At 31.4% G+C, this 17,417-nt stretch overlaps 2 protein-coding genes across 6 annotated transcripts; both read right to left on the reverse strand.

Moving 5' to 3' along the window:
• Nucleotides 1-1,141: 1,141 nt before the first annotated feature.
• Nucleotides 1,142-2,279, reverse strand: LOC111304198 (uncharacterized). The gene has a single exon (XM_022900716.2). It carries the CDS (start codon nt 2,087-2,089, stop codon nt 1,433-1,435), a length of 657 nt encoding a protein of 218 aa, XP_022756451.1. The 5' UTR covers nt 2,090-2,279; the 3' UTR covers nt 1,142-1,432.
• Nucleotides 2,280-10,008: 7,729 nt separating this feature from the next.
• On the reverse strand, nt 10,009-16,780 carry LOC111303177 (cell division cycle protein 27 homolog B-like). Of its 5 annotated transcripts, none has more exons than XM_022899253.2 (16): nt 16,560-16,780; nt 15,943-16,015; nt 15,706-15,815; nt 15,574-15,620; nt 15,103-15,200; nt 14,455-14,768; nt 14,133-14,288; nt 13,425-13,641; nt 12,895-13,121; nt 12,738-12,803; nt 12,284-12,403; nt 11,993-12,069; nt 11,616-11,735; nt 11,284-11,503; nt 10,912-11,193; nt 10,009-10,456 (listed from the first exon to the last, which is right to left on the reverse strand). In XM_022899253.2, exons 1-16 carry the CDS (start codon nt 16,662-16,664, stop codon nt 10,397-10,399), a joined length of 2,292 nt encoding a protein of 763 aa, XP_022754988.2. In that variant the 5' UTR covers nt 16,665-16,780; the 3' UTR covers nt 10,009-10,396. The 5 variants fall into 5 exon arrangements, with proteins under 5 accessions (XP_022754988.2, XP_089598263.1, XP_089598265.1 ...); XM_089742137.1 differs by having other exon boundaries at nt 11,616-11,711; nt 16,560-16,777; XM_089742139.1 differs by having other exon boundaries at nt 15,706-15,832; nt 16,560-16,754.
• Nucleotides 16,781-17,417: the final 637 nt, after the last annotated feature.

The raw sequence follows: 17,417 nt of genomic DNA on the forward strand, positions 1-17,417 counted from the left end.
CATCTAAACAATTGTTCTTTAGTTTTCTTAATAGGCTTGTAAAGATGCACAGTAATGAAGAAAACAGGTCCCCACTTCCAGCCCCTTCCTGTCTAGCTCTTGGTCCACTTTTTGTTTCCCCTCAGCTCTTATCCCCAAATTTCTGAAAAAGCTAAAGCAAAAGGGCATGATTTTCTTTTTTTTTTTTTTTGTTGGTAAGAAAAGGGCATGATTTTCGGTTAAAGGATCGTAATTAAGCAAAGATTATCCAGTTAATTAAATCGTGATTGTCTGAATTTGTAGACGTGGCTATCAACAAACAAGTACAGCATTAATTATTATAGTAATAATTGACTTAACAGTGATGTATTCTAACTTTTTCTATGCTCTAATTAGAACCTGTCCGAGCTAAAACCGAGAAACACTTTGAATGATTGTTGATATAAACGTGACGTGACTTGAGTCATAATCAAACAACGGTTGTCAAGACACGTGTTTGTAGTTAGAGGTGAAACTTTTTTGAGCATGGAAAACGAAAAAAAAGGTGACAACTATAAAAATATTAGCGACGATATTTTTTAGGCATTCCGCATCGCGATGTAATGTTATACTCAAATATATTTATACAAATTTTAATTTATCGCTTTAATGCTTATTAGTTCATTCATTTTATTATCATCTTTATATTATCATTAATTTTAATTTTATAATTATATTAATTAATCTCATTAACACCATTATTTTAATTTTATTAGAACTCATCTTATTCCTTTTTGTCAATCTCCGAAACAGAAAAAGCTCTTAGTTGAGTTAATAAAATTTTACTTTACTGCCAAACGCCTATAACTATGGTAAATAAAAAATTAAGACAGCAACACAACAAAGAAAAAAAAAGCTTTTAGAAAACCCTAAAAGCTAATAAATCCAAAGCTCTCCCACTGATCACCAACCTTCAGAAGTAATTCATTAAAATTCTCTTGCATGCATGCCCCAACATATTTTATACTATATCTGCTTTAAATAATTACCTTGTTACAAACTTACTACAGTTGTAATTAATTTTAAAGGAAAAGAAACTATACATAATTTTTTTTCTCTTTTTATTTTTGTATGGTCAAAGATTATTGACATTGGTAAATGAAAAAGGAAAAAGAAAAAACACTGAAACCCAAAAGAGTTACAATTATTAATATCTGAAATGATTTCTTAATTGTAAAAAGAAAAAGGCAAAGTACAGTGTAACAACTAACAAACAAGTAATAACCAAGCTTTGTCGGATCAAAAATTCTCACATGAAATGCAAAATGGAAAGCATATGGTTATGATATATGCAAATCAAGTGACTTGGTTTAGCTTAGTTTTTCTGTGATAATCTTCTCACGAGGAAGAATAGGAAGTGTAGAAACAAGATATACGTCGCCCTTTTGAACCATCAGAAACGAAGTCGTCATCATCATCGACCCCATGTGTTATGAGCTGGAGACTCAAAGGCGGACATTCTTTTCTGTAACTTAAGGTCCTTGTAAAACTTGTTTATGAACTCCTCAGCCGCCTTATCCACCTGGCTATCTCCCTCCTCCTTCAAAGGGAAAGGCGAGTCCGTCACTCTCAGTTGCCTCACCATAGGGCTTCTTCCAAACCCTGGAAAAACCATGGGAGACGCCTCCACGGCCGCCTCATTGTTCAACATCTCGAGAACCTTTTGTACCGCCGCAACCGTCGTCACATCATCATAGTGATAATGGGCTGACTTGCCAAAACGGTGGTGGTTGTTGTAGAAATGGTGATTACGGTGCTTACGCTTGTGAGAATAAAAAGGGTAAAAAGCTGGGCTGTTCCTGCAACTGAACTCGTACTCTCTTGGGGAAATGAAGGAGAGATGAGCATCGTTGGATCGGCAACTCAAGGCAGATAAATGGTCCTGGACTTTTTGGTGGAACACGAGGTTGCTTATTGCTTTGCCTGCGTTATATTTACCTTTCTTGATCATAAAATGGAGATCAACCATTATTTTGCTCTTTAATATCCCTGTCTTTAACGTGAAGAAAACTACCCGTACAATGTTCCATAGTTTTTTGGCTACAACTGGTGGGATTGCCTCCGCCTCCATTTTTTTTTTTTTACTTTCTAGGGTGACAGAGAGAAAGAAAGAGAAAGAGAGAGAGAGCTTGTTTGTTCTTTTTCTTCGTTTGTTCTTTTATTTCCTAATATTTTTGGGTAATTTTTTAGAGAGAGATCAGAGAGAGTGTTAAAGAGAAGAAGGGATCTTTGGTTTGGACGCAACGGAGGAAGAGACGCAGAGAGCTATATAAAGGGCTGGAAAATAATTATTTATAAATCAAGATCAATAATATAAGCAAAGCAAGAAAGATGGTGGTCGAAAATTTTCAATTCATTTTTTTATATTTAGGGTTGTTTTTCCTTTTCTTGGATTAGAAAAGTTGCACCAGAAATTACTAGAAGGACCCTAGGATGGAGCCAAATTACTTAAGTATATCAATATCCTTAGGGTTCAATGATTAAAGATATTTAGATGTGTTCAAGTCGTCGAAAAAGGGTTTCGCCGTGGACGCTAAGGCGAGCTAGCTCCATAGTCTAGATCACAACTTCAATGGGTTAAATCCTCACAGTCTATAGTTGCTTATAGTTGCATTTTGACCGTCCGTTTTCATATTAAATAGCCCATGGACCCTCTAGCTAACATCAATGTGTGACAACATTGACAAATTATACCTAACCAACTTAATTTGGTGTGAAAATTCAAAGTCTAGTAGCTAAGCTTAATTACGTGCACTATAGGGGATTAGGCTTTTAGTGGTGTTTTTTTTTCATATTTAGTGGTGTTTATAAATACTACTAAAAAATTAATTATATTTGTAAAAAACGTCACTAAAAATACCGTCTATATTTGCGTTGAAAAAAAATAATGGTATTTTTTAGAAAAACGTAGCTAATTTAACGGTATTTTTATCATAAAACACTATTAAATTTAAAAAATATTTATAGTAAAAAATGCAGTGACATTGTAATAGAAAACGTCACTACATTTTGGCATTTAGAGTCGTTTTTAGGTACAAATACTACTAAATTAAAAATTTTATTTTTTAAAAATTTTCTTTTAATATTAATTATTATCATTAAATAAAAATATTTAAAAAATAAAAATGAACTTAAATTCATAAACTGCATATTATAAATACATAATTTGTTCCAATATGAATGAAACATAAAGTTTAATACATGCAATAATATTCAAATTATTTTAGTACATTAATAAAAAATTTAAAATGTATAAAATTGATGACTGCATAGATTTGGAACACTACTATTTGTTAAAAAAAAAATTTCACCTCGATCACTACCATATTTTATTGTTGATGGTTTTCATGCACAATGGATATTTTCAAGCAAGATTAAGTCGTTTCATTAAACATCATGATCTAGAAAAACAAACAAAATAAATGCCAATATGAGATAAAAAAAACATAATAAACTATTTCAAAATGCTTTCCTAAGGATATTTTGAATGAATCAATAAATTCATGTTAACAAGTAACAATTTTTTAGTAATTTAAAAAATATTATGTTGAAAAATAAACTAAACATAAAATTTCATTCATGTTTATAACTAAATTCAATATTCAATTTCAAGTTTTTCAAATAAAAACTCTATTTCTTTCACTTTCTATTTTATCTTGAATTTTTCTCACAAACTAAACAAAATCAGAGTCAGAACTGCAATAACAAAATAAATTGATAAAAAAAAAAAAGAATGTTCAAACACTAAAAATTACCAATGTTGAAATGGAACTTACCAATAAAGTTTGAACAGCAGCAAAAATGCAATAAATCAAATAGGAAGTTTAAGAATTTGACCTAATAAATCAGACTAAAAGTTTAGGGATTTGACCCAAAATACAAGAAAACTAACTTGAAATTTGAAAAAATGAAAGGAAAAAAAAATGACCACAAAATGATTAAAACTTAGGCAAAAAATGAAAAGAAAGCAACCCAAAATGAGCAGAAATGAAAGAAAATGAGTAGAAAAAAAAAAAACAAAAAGGGGTCTTATGGGTTTGAAATTTAAATAAAATATAGCAGTGAGAAAATGTGATTATTGAAGGTATTTTTGGTTTAAAATACCTTCAATAATCCTCTCTAATTTTTTTTGAGGTTATTCAATGCGTTTATGGTTAAAAACCACTTTGAATAATCCTTAAAAAAATTGAATGTGATTATTTAAGGTATTTCTAGTCAAAAATGACTTGAATAATCTCATTCCATTTTTTTTAGAGATTATTTAATACGTTTTTAGCTAAAAACACATTCAATAATCCCCTTTAATTTTTTTTTAAGATTATTCAAGGCATTTCTATCCAAAAATTCTTTGAATAATCCTTTTCCATTTTTTTGAGATTATTCAAGGTATTTTTTTACCATAAAATGCCTTAAATAATTTCTTGCAAAAAATTGAATAGGATTATTTAAGGTGTTTTTAACTAAAAATGCTTTAAATAATCTTCATCATTTTTTGAGAAATTATTCAAGATATTTTCTGTAAAAAAATACCTTCAATAATCTTCTTCCCTTTTTGTTTGGATTATTCAAGGCGTTTTTGGCTAAAAAATGCCTTGAATAATTCCTTACAAAAAATTGAATAGGGTTATTCAATGTGTTTCTGGCCAAAAATACATTGAATAATTCCATTTGATTTTTTTTTAAAGATTATTCAAAGCATTTTTTACCAAAAACGCCTTTAATAATCACCTTAATTTTTTTGAAGATTATTCAAGGTGTTTATGACCGAAAATACTTTAAATAATTTTTTTTTTTAAAAAAGATTATCCAATACATTTTTAACCAGAAAACACCTTGAATAATCCCTTAAAAAAATTGAATGTGGTAATTCAAGTCGTTTCTAGCCAAAAATACCTTAAATAATCCCCTTCTATTTTTTTAGAATTATTCAATGTGTTTTTTACAAAAAAAAAAAAAAACCTTCAATAATCTCTTTTTATTTTTTTATATTATTCAAGGCATTTTCTGATAAAAATACCTTAAATAATTTGATACATTTTTTATGATATTATTCAATGTATTTTTTACAAAGAACACCTTAAATAATCCTTTACAAAAAATTGAATGGGGTTATTCAAGTCTTTTATAGCAAAAAATGATTTAAATAATCTCCTTCCATTTTTTTATGATTATTCAAGATATTTTTTACAAAAAAAAAAAGCCTTCAATAATCTTTTTTTTTTTGTATTATTCAAGACATTTCTTGGTAAAAAACGTCTTGAATAATCCTCAACCTTTTTTTATGAAATTATTCAAAGCGTTTTTAGCTAAAATCACATTAAATAATCCCTTACAGAAAATTGAATAAAGTTATTCAAGGCGTTTTTTTATCAAAAACACCTTGAATGATCCCCTTCATTTTTTATTATGGATTATTTAAGGCGTTCTCTCTAATTTTTATTATAAATTATTCAAGGCGTTTTTTGTTAAAAATGCTTTCAATAATTCTTTACTAAAAACATTGGAACAGTTCAGTTGTTTAGAGTATAAGGCTATTAACCATAAGATCCTAGGTTCAATCTTTCTCTCTAACATTTTGAGGATTTTTTAAGTAGTGCAAAAACACATGCTAGCAGCATTTACATTATAAACGCCTTAAATAATCATTTGCTAAAAATATTGAAGTGGTTCAATCGGTTAAAGCATATGGCTATTAACCATTAGGTCTTACATTCAATCATTTCCTATAACATTTTGAAGGTTTTTTAAATAGTGCAAAAATGCATATTAGTGGCGTTTTATTATAAACGCCGCTATATTTATAAAAATTAAAGTATACAACGGCATTTAGGTCAACAAATGCCATAAAAATATATTTTCAGTGGTGTTTTTAAATTCAAACGTCGCTATACAAGAATTTAGTGATGTTTTACAAAAAAATGTCACTAACCTTATAAAAAAAAGAAATTTTGTAGCATTTATTTAAAAATGTTGCTAAAAAACAACACACTAAATCTTTATTTTTTTTGTAGTGGTGTTTGGTTTATAAGATTATAATATGATAAGATAAGATGATATTATAAATTAAATTAAATTAAATAATATCCTCTCATCTTTTGTTTGATATGTGCAAAAAATTATGATAGGATAATTTATTTATTAATTAAAATTATTCTTTTTCAAAATTTATATAATTTAAATTATTTATGAAAATTTTAAGGGTATAATAAGATATATAAATTCAATCTCATAATTTAAAAATAATCTTCTACTTTGAGAAGATTGAATCTTTCTCTACCAAGAGGATGATTAATCTTCTTTGTAATTTTATCCATTTATCTAGTTACAAATCAAACACAATAAAAATAATTATCATTCTACTCTATCTATCATTTTATATATTAAATACGATCATTGTATATTATATAGTTAAGGGCTCAACCATGGATTGCCAATGGCATATTTTTTTCTAAAATAATTAAATGGGGAAAGGAATTTTCTATGTAGTAGTAATTGTTTTAGACTAATAACAATTTTTAATAATTTAATACTTTATGAGCATCTTTATACTTTGTTAATAAGATATTAAAATTTGAATTTTAATAATAAAATATTACATTTTTAATAATTTTAAATACACAAAATTACATTTTTGTTTCTCATTGGTTCACTTTAGTCTTCATCATCAACATAATTTAACACTCTCTATTTCTTAATGGACCATAGTTTCTACTTTGGATCATAATTTTTACATTGGAAATGATTAATTAAGATGAAGTAAAGTGATCAATCTATTTGAGAGTAAAAATAATTTCAACAAAGTTTCATTAGGTTTGCTCTAACTTATGGTTGTGGATTATAATTTGAATCGTATCCAAAGTTTGTAAAGGCTTGGTCGAGAATTTTTGGCTGTTTTTTGAGGATAAATTTATTTAAAGATTAATAAGTTAAATTTGTAAAATTTTTTATTAAAAATAAGTAAATAAAAATTATAATAAAAATTTAATTCGATAAATTAATAAAATTATATATGAAAATCAATAATACGTAAAAAAAATTATTAAAAATATTATTTATAATTTAAATTTGATCAAATTTATTTAATAATAAAAATTTTATCAATATTTTCACTAAAAAAATTTATTTAATAAATATATTAAATTTTTTTAAAATTTTACATAATTAATCTTTATGATGAAAAATTTTAATATATCAATTTTAATTTATAATAAAAAATTTCATAAATTTCGTATAATTCTTTTCGTTCCTTAGCGAGACAGAGAGATGAGTACCAAAATGCCAGCCTGACACGGTTGAGAGGAGTGAATAGCTGCACCTACTTAGTAAACGTGGCAGTCTAGTTGAGGTCCAGATGAATCTCTGGCCGTTCGTGCCAATATCAACCTTTTGCATACCTCATCACGGCCATTCAATTTGGTAGCACTAGGGAGGGGGTGGGGTCCCTCTATATTTCTCAACAACGGTCAGCAAAAGAAAGCTTGGATAGACGGCTTTAATAATTGTACGAACAAAAGCTTACATAATTAATTAAAAACCCTAATTCAAGAAAAACTCGAGAACATTGTAAAAAATATATAAGTATTAAAATTTAAAATTATTAAAAGTTATTTTCAAGAATAAATATATGAATAAATTAATTTAAGTAGGAAATTTTTACTCTGTTCTCTTTAATTATGCCTTGATTCATGAAAAAGTAATGTATTTGTTAATTTTTTTATTTTTTAAAGTTCATTTGGCTCTTCTTTTATTTTCCTAAAGGAATCTATTAGATGATGTGCATGTACTGAGCAATGATAATCATAAGAAATATGGAAATTTTGAACGTGTGGGTGTGTAACACGCATCTTCTCTTTCAGGCAATTATGGTGAAAATGACAATGTCAGCTAACCTGTACGTGCCAAGTGATTGATTTTGATTCAAAAACTGGGAAAAATTTTTAACAAAAAGGAATTATTGGGCATTTATATGCTTCCAGAACCCGCATTCCATACTGGCTATCTATGTTGTGGGAATCAATTAGATGATCCGACATTATATGATTATTTTACTTTGTTCTAAGCTTTTTTTTGTTCTTGCTTTTGTTTGTATCTTTCTCTTTTATTCTTTGATTTACACATTTCCTCCTACATATGGAATTTGAACAATTAAAGCAGCTTTCAAGCTGGGTCCAAAGACATATTGTAAAACTTGTACAAGACAAAGAGGAATCCAAAGCTGAGGAGATCTTTATGATGCCAATGTTAGTCAATTTGAGAATGTTTTAATTGGAGGTTTACTAGCTATAACACTATTAATTTGAGTTGCCACTTAATTCTCGCAATTTCAAATTGATCTATGTTTTTTAGAAATTTTTATTTCATGCATGAACTTCACGTTCCTGATAATTTCGATCACATTCTTTCTTTTTTCAATAGTTAATAAAAGCAAATAATTTAAACTTCACGTGTTCTTTTTATCAAGATATATGAAAGGCGCAGCACATTATTTTTTTTAATTCATAATATACATATACGAGAGAATGCTTTAACCATCATTATGAAACTTTTTCTGATGATCTTAAATCAAGAACATGATGATTACTTGAACAGATTCATCCAAACTCAGCTGAAAAAGTTCGCAAATTAAAGAGCACTTAAATGTTTAATAAATCAACGAGAGATGGCTGATCACTTTGGTGGGTTTGCTTGAGGGTTTGCTCAGTATATATAAGTGCTTATTATTTAGTATTTTCCGTGGAAGAAGTGACGATAAAAACTTGGAAAATTTTATAATATACAGAGTAGTAAACACGGCACAAATAACTTGTCGACCAATATTTCCAGAGGACTTGAAAACGACTAAAGGCCGTGCATGCAGCTGCGTGAGAAATAATTAAGAAGACAATAAGTTGATTGGAGCCACTGAAATTTGGAAATGGCAAGCTATATAGCAAAAGCGTGTCAAACGGATGAGCCCTACTGCAGGGATAACCACTAAATCTCTATCCTCCAAGCCTAACACCATTAAAAACTGTTTACATATAATTTATATTTCAAGATATTTAATGCCCTAAATTATTGGTGGTCCGACCCTTTTTTAAATCTGTATTTCTCACTGTCATTTTCTTTGTTATTGATTTCAAAGTTCTTTTCTTAGTAAACTTCAATAAGTTAATGATCTTTTTATGATCATAATTAAACTGCCATCCCTTCCCTTCCCTAAGGGAGATTTCTTTCCTTTTCTTTCTTTTTTATTTCTTCAATGCTAATCCTCCAAAGTTATAGCTGAGGCTTTATAATTTCAAATTTCATGGTGGATTTGTCGCTTTATTAGCTTTATTATGTGCAATTCTGGGACCCCGAGTCCCCTCATTCTTATCTCCAGCAATAGCAGCATGATTAAAGCCTTAATAACTTTATAATTTTTTTTATTGTAAGAAAAAATCTGAAGATAAATAAATTGTTCAATTTCTAAAGTTAAGATAAGATATATCATACCTGACAGATTAAGACAAGTGACTGCAAATCGTCCAACAATAACAGTATGATTAAAGCCTTAATAACCTTATAATTTTTTTTTTTGATAAAAAAAAATTCAAAAATAGATAAATTGTTCAGTCCCTCAAATCAGGATAAAATCTAACAAGACAAATACCTCAAATCAGGATAAAATCTAAAAATTTAAAACAAATAACTGCAAGTCGTACATTTAAAATGATTTTAACAAATTACCACTGATAGAACTCGAATCAGAAACCTCTTCATAAAAAAAAACGAGCCTAATTAATTGAACCAATCGATTGAACTAACCACTTGTTGATTTAATAACCTTATAATTCAGATTCTATCTTTGGACTCCAAAAGTAATTTCATGATAGATTATTCTAATAAATATTTAAAATGATATGAATCTGAACCCGAATCCACTGGCTCAAGTCTGGTGACGATGCGGAATGTGTGTGATGGACTAGAATTGAAATGGAGTTATGAGCCAACACTAAATTTCATGTTGCCTCAAAGCATTGGTGAATCAAATTATAATTATAAACGAGAACAAACTAAAGGTACAGGCCCCAGTTCTCAGGCATGGCAATACAACTATGGGATACAAGTGTGGCAGCTATCAGTAATTTAGTTACAACTATGGGATACAAGTGTGGCAGCCATCAGTAATTTAGTTAATCAAGTCCCCCTTCAGTACATGAATCACCCACAAAACTGGGATCACTTCCACAAGATCTTTTTATCAGGTTTGACTGCACAAATAAATTGGCCTTCAAGATTGTTACCATTTTATTCAGCACCAATCGAAAGCACAAGCAGGGCCAATCTCTCTGGGCAAACATGTTCTAAGCCAGAAGATTTACAGGAGATTCTCTTCCTCTTTGCTTCTGGAAACTCATTCGGTTGACAGGTTATCTTCTAATTCATCCGGTACATGCAACTTCTCAATTGCAGCCTGTTAAAAAGATTCAAAAGAGAGCATAAGTGTAAAGAACAAAGATCCATTTCTCTTTAGGAAGAAGCAATGATAAAATTACACTTCCATGTACAATGTAATGCCTGGCTAGAGAAAATAATCAGGTAATAGAGAAAAAAAAATGACAAATACGTATCACCTAACTTTTAACATGATGTGAGTGTTCAAGTCCAAATTATAATGTTCCTGATAACAGTGACATTACCACTTCAGGGTGCCCACAGTTCTGATTCTTTCAAGATTACAGCTTTACAAGTTTCAGACCATCACTATGGTTCTTTATTTGTAACAGCAGGTCAATATATCTTCTCATCAAAACAATCATGGATTTCTAACATTCGAAGCTAGAAAGAAACCAAACAGAATTCTTTTTTTTTTTTTTTTCCTTTTTGTAGAAAGAAAAAAGAAAGGAAAGATCAAATATAAGCCAATACCTTAATTGTAGCAACATCGGTTGCAGATGGTTTTAAATCCAAAGCAATACCAAAATGAAGCATGGCCTTTTCATGCATGTTACGCCGCTTATAGATTTTACCCATCAAAGCATACACACTGCTTTCACGAGGGGCATACTCTTTAAGTTCCTCTAGAACTTCTAGCGCATCATCAAATTTCTCCAAGCTCATCAGTATATTAGCCTTCTGATACATGGGAAGAGGGTTTTTTCTGTCTGCCAAAATCGCCCTGTCCATTATCTTGATAGCATCCTCACTTTTCTGTAAAATGATTGTGACACAAATTCAAAGAATTCCTCAAGATGACATTGTTCAAGTCACAATATAATACAGTTCAGAAAGTAGCCTGACCTTTAAGGCATGAAGAGTGGTTCCAAGATAAGACATTATAACAGAAGAACATGGATTTATTTGCAAAGCCATTCCAAAGTGATGCTCTGAAAACTCAAACCTCTCTTGACGAAAAAAGATCATTCCTAGACCATACCAGGCATTATAATGCCTTGAATCAATCCTAAGGGCATTCTGGTAGCTCTTGATTCCATTCTCAAAATCCTCTAAAGCGACATACCTAAAGATGAAAATGTAGTGGCAGAACTTTTAATAAACAACTGAAGTTTATAAAGAATGAAGTTGTTATTAACATGTTCAAATATGGAGGAAAAAGGTCCATGGAAACATACTCATGACCACTAAGGGTGTGGGCATATGCAAATCTTGAATTCAGTCGCACAGCTCGATGGAAAATTTTCAGGGCGGTTTCGTGGTCTTTCTGCAAGCTGTAGCAGTTTCCAATGGCACACCTGTAAGTTAATTCAAATATAAACAATAGAACAATGATGATGATTATGATGAATATAAAAACTCTCGAAAACAGCTACCCTCTAGACCCTCAAAGCAGAAACCAGCTGCTAAAAAGAAGGGAGGCAGGTAAATCAATCTCAGGCAAACAACAGTTTTGAGAAACTTGGGATAGAGAAATTGGTAAGATTTATAAATTATTCAAGAAAGAAAAGGAGGTTTCCATTGAACTACTTAACAAAAAATTTGAAAAATCTACCATGATTGAGGAGCCAAGCGGTCAGTTGATATCAGTTCCTGGGTTAAGTAACTCAACTTCATATCTTCCTTTAAATGCTGCAAGAAAATAAGGACAACTTTCAGCAAAGAAATTTAGACATAAAATTAGAGGGAGAAATCAGTACAAGTTTGAATGAGACAATTTCACTTCCTCTAAAACTTTATTTCACAAGTGGAAACCAGATAGAGGGCATCCAGATTACTATAGATTAGTAAAGCAACAATATTTCAAGCAATGTAACATAACTTTTCAAGGATCAAGGTAACTCACATATAGAACAGTGGAGTAAATATCCATTCCTTCTAAACTGTAAGGAGACACTTGACGGGCAAGACTAAATGCCAGATCAGCTTCTAAGTAATCTACCAATTCGAAATGTGCCTTTCCAACCTGCATTAGAAATTTTTAGAAAAATACCTCATAGTCCATGGAATAAGCATTAATTATCTCTCACTCACTCAAGCATACATGCATGCAACTTGCAAGCACACCCAAGCCATTCAGCTAACCAATCAAATTTAGTAAAAAATGTTTTAAATCAACCTACTTAAGATGTGTAAAGCTATAACTGCTAAAATAGAGAATGCATGCCACTTTTTTCTATGACCTCATCATTTAAAAGATTATTTAAAGTCACAAGTCAAGAGTGCTTGATTAACCTTGTATGAGACAATCCGACATCAAGAGAGGAAGTAAACAGAGAATGTTGCACCAGAATCATTACCTGGGACAGCACCCAGCTTGTATTATAATGCCTATGTGGAAGTCTCAGATAGGCATCCAATGCATCCTGTAGACAGAAGAATTATTAAAAGCATTGAACATTGCCCCCCAGAGATATGAATTCAACTTCTGTTTCTTCAAGATAACCACATCATTACCTGACACCTGTACAGGCAAGAAAGTCTGTAGCCTTCCCCAAGGGTTCTTAAAAGGCATAGCACTTCTGAAGCACCACTTACGGCCTTTGCACCACTAACAACAACCCCACCAACCAGAACAGTTGCCCCATCATGGTCAAGGGATCTAACATTATCAGAAGAAAATGAACTAGAAGTTGTTGATGCTACATTTGCACAAGAATCATCAAATGCCTCATTCCTTATCCCTAAATAATATCAGAATTCAAAGTTTCTAAGCATCAGACCAGGTAGAAAAGAGTAGTTAATTGGAAGAAGAATTTGTGTTTCCATTCATCAGAAGAAAAATTAGCATTTTAATTCAGTTCAATCAAACAACTGTCACAATTAGGTTCCCAAAATGAACACATGAAACAAACTCTATTTCCTACGTGCCCCTCGATCATAAATCAACAAATAACAATTTCAAATTGGAATTTTTTTTAAAGAACTTATAAAAAAATGAAGCAGCAGCATTCACAGAACTAGTGATGAATAAGGAGATTTATAACCTTCTTCAATATTTTCGTTCACCCAAGATTGTCCCTTACGAACTGTCACAGTACGAGGAGCGACAGAACTCAACTTAGAACTTCCAAGGTATTTAGAAGAGTTATTAGTCCCATTTCCAGCTACTGCTGCAGTATTTGCATTTGTGTTGGCCCCAGTATCTCCAGTGAGTCTTGTACTTCGACGGGGACCAGAATCAGAGAATAGCCTCCCAGAAATCTGGCAAAAAAGGATCAACAAACTACTTCAGGTGGTGAAAAAGGAAGCTTCATACTGTACAACACGCAAGCACAAGGATAATACATAAGTACTGGTTCCACTAACTGGACATTGATGTATCAAACTATCACAAGTAATTAAAGAGAACAACTGACACCTGTTTGAATAGCTCCATGTATCAATTTTAATAAAAAATAATGCTGTCATACCCAAAAACTTCTCTGAAAAAAACCATCTTACACAGCCAACTAGCATGATACTGTTAATTTACATAAACAACAGACTACATGTGTAGTGAATGTTCTTTATGACAGAAAACTAAATGGTTCCTCTTTCTGGTTAAAAAACATTTAAAGCAGGTAAATACATATGATTTTTTTTACAATCAAGAAGAACAACAAAAGCAATGACATACAAAGTTACAATTTCTCCACAGCTTTAAACTCCAAGAAGGCATTAAAAAGAAATATTGAATTTACAAACACTTTTACCTTTCGTAATTTTCCTTCATCAACAAACTTTCTTCGAGGTGCTTGAATGGTAGAGTTCACAATGGACCTTGGAGAACCATCAGTATTAACTGTGTTGAGATTGGAACCATTTGGCTGCATATTTCTACACAATGGTGGTGGAGCAACTCCTGACAACTACAAGATACAAAGGAATTCAGGCTGGTAGGCCCTATTTAGATGGGAAAAAAAATGAAACAAACTAAATAACCTCAATGCATACACCTAAATTAAGTAACTAAACAAAACAAAGAACTCTATAGATAAAGTGTGATTCAGTATTTTGCATTTAATGTCATCTTACCTGTGAAGCCATTGGTGACGGAGTATTATAAAATGACATATTTGAAGGACCACCATTTTGGGGCTGAGAAGCAGCACCACTCAACACAACTGCCCCATGATGATTACCAGGGATACCTCTAAGGTTATTGCCTTGTGTGTGTTTCAATTTCCTAGGACTGACATCTTCTGAACCAAAGTTCCGGGAAGAAACCAAATTATAGTCCTCACTGGACATATGCAAATTTGGGGAAGGCAACCCATGATGTAAGTACTGCTTTTGAATGCAAAGAGCAGCTGCTTCACTAAAAACTACAGTTGCTTCTTTAGCAGCACCTAATATAATCAGACACAAAAGAACATAACAAATATGAATGAAATGTATGAGAACAAGCACTATATGCTACTAAGAACAGAATCACATGAAAAGATAATAGAAATACTGAATGAATACAAGATCAATCCAATCAAAAACAATTTTCTGAGCCATTTAAGTGATACACTATCTATAAGTCCAACTGCAGCAGACAAATATTGAACTAAACCTATGAAGTATATCAGTTCACCCATATTAACTCAAAAATTAGTGAGATCAAGGATCTGATCAACCTAAAATGGTAGCATAGCACTAGAAAGAACATAGAACCACGAGAGTATTCTTTAGACAGACCTAATACACACAACTCCTCGTACGCAGCCCATAGTAAAGGATTTATAGACAATGCCAGCCTAAAATGATGAATGGCACTTTTCTTTCTATCTGTGTACCTGAAAAAGAGATGATACCCAATTAAGAAACTTGAAGATCAAAACTGTTTGAAAATTTTATCCACCATCCTGGTGGATAAGCAAAGGAAAAGTCAAAGCTTAGAGGATTAGATTCCTTCATTATAGAGGATCCCATTAAGATTGTCTATCTCCATCCAACCAGTAATGAGATTAAGCAACATTATATAAAAGCAAAAATGAAGGGATGGCCTTCAACACATAACCATAGCCTTCCCTTGCATTTTATGAAGCCATCTTTGGAGAATAATTTCTAGGCAATATCAAAGCAAATTCCAGGAAACAATTGTAAGTTGTTTCTCCCTAAATTTCTGCAATATCTTCTGGAGTTGAAGATGAAATAACTGAAACCAACCTGTAAATAAGGCCAAGAAGATAATGACCAGCTGCACCATTTGGAATCTGAAATAAAAAAAAGGAAGATATTGCCATCACAAATCCACAAGAATCATGTGAAAACCACAGACAACTAAAACATCATCAATACCTCTCCGCCAGCCTCATTAGCAGGACATAAAGCTGTTTCAGCTTCATTAAGTAGATCCATCTGAAAGCATGATATTGCAAACAAGTAGCGGGATTGAGCCGTTTGTGTTCCTTCATATAAGGAAAAGCTTTATTGATGAGCAACAAGATAGGAAATTAGTCATAATAATGGGGTACAAGACTATAATTAAATATACCAAAACAACTTCAAACAATAAAAACAAGGCAATGCGCATACCCTTTAGAATATGATACGCGGAATAAGCTTGATTGTTCTGCAAGTAGCAAGCAGCTAACAACTGCAAATTCACCTACATTTAAACCAAAAGTTCATATTTTAGATCATTATTCACGGTAAAAGAATCCCACTGGTAAATTACAAGAAAATCGAATTTAGAACCTTAATGTTATTAATTTATCAAGTTCCAATTCCGAAATGTATATCTCCCCTAACTAAGGGACATAAAAGCCCAATTCAGAAGTAACGCAATTTTCAATAGTTTCCAAAAATTGAAATTTGAAAAATACCCAAATCAGAAATGAAAAGCTAATACCGTAAACTAAACACTAACACCAATAAAATCCCGGGAAAGTGAAAGAAAATTTAGAAACCAATTAACCGCTAACAAGTGATTGAAGCAACGCCCACAGTCGATCTTGAAAATCCCACGAACAGTTTTTCCTTTTTGCTGATAAGCGATTTTTAGAAACCCCGGAAGAGTTAAAGTTCTTACTAAAAGACTAGAAAGATTAAAACTTTTTTGGCCAACTGGAAAAAAATAATTTTGAAAAATAAAAAATTCAAAAAAGATTTTCTTTCTTTTTTTGGGTGAGGTAAGTGAGTGAGTCGGTTACCTCGGAAGGGAACTCAGCGCAGAGACGTTCGCAAAGGAAGATAGCGTTTTTGAACATGAAATGGCGGAGACTATTTTGAACACAGTCTGTGAGTATCGCTTCCATGGCCTTTTCTATTTTGGTTAGATTGATAAATAATAATAATAATAATACGGAAAAGGGCAATGCAGAAAGAAGAAGAATGAGAGGTTTTCTGGTTTTCTTTTTGGGGGTTTCTATTGGCTTCAAAACGAGGGCGGCACGCGCTTTCTACTCTTTCAAATTCAGCTCCCACGTGACATTGTTTTGGGTAATTATCAGCTGCTACGTGTATTATTTATTCTCTTGGAAACCGGAAAAAACTCTTTTTTAATAACTTAAATTTTAGACAAACAAGATGATATAATAGCAAAATAATATAAAAATATACAACTTAAAATTTTTAGTATGAATTTAACAAATATGTATTTGACTGTTTATCATAACATCTGTGGTTTTTAATTTTTAACCTAATGTCATTTTTAGTCTTTGTTTGTTTGTTTTTGTGCAGTGAGTTCGTACTGAGGGATAATAAACTGACGAAACAACCAGATGTCAGCATATTCAAGAAGCTATTGGTTTTTGATGTTTCTTTCAATGAAATCACTTCCCCGCTTGGGTTCTTGGAGGCCTCCAGCACACTAATGGGAGGAAAGATTGGCCACTTTCATGAGTTGCAAATTCTTGAACTTGGTTCCAACAGAGTACAGGTTACTTCTCAAATTGCTTGAATATTCTTCCTTGCATAAGTAACATGCACATTTTCTGTCTTTTTGGCATAAGATTTTGTCAATTATTGTTTCAATGTTGGAGTAATTTGTCTACTACACCTTTGACTGA

Source organism: Durio zibethinus, chromosome 13 (genome assembly GCF_047325235.1).
Source record: "Durio zibethinus cultivar Kanyao isolate XHJ-2024 chromosome 13, ASM4732523v1, whole genome shotgun sequence".
Classification (NCBI taxonomy): domain Eukaryota; kingdom Viridiplantae; phylum Streptophyta; class Magnoliopsida; order Malvales; family Malvaceae; genus Durio; species Durio zibethinus.

Coding starts and splice junctions, on each gene's coding strand:
- LOC111304198 (XM_022900716.2), bottom strand. CDS start 2,089: ATGGAGGCGGAGGCAATCCCACCAGTTGTAGCCAAAAAACTATGGAAC.
- LOC111303177 (XM_022899253.2), bottom strand. CDS start 16,664: ATGGAAGCGATACTCACAGACTGTGTTCAAAATAGTCTCCGCCATTTC. Junction 14,769..15,102: donor CGAGGAGTTGTGTGTATTAG/GTCTGTCTAAAG, acceptor TGATTATATTAG/GTGCTGCTAAAGAAGCAACT. Junction 13,642..14,132: donor ATGAAGGAAAATTACGAAAG/GTAAAAGTGTTT, acceptor CTTTTTTGCCAG/ATTTCTGGGAGGCTATTCTC.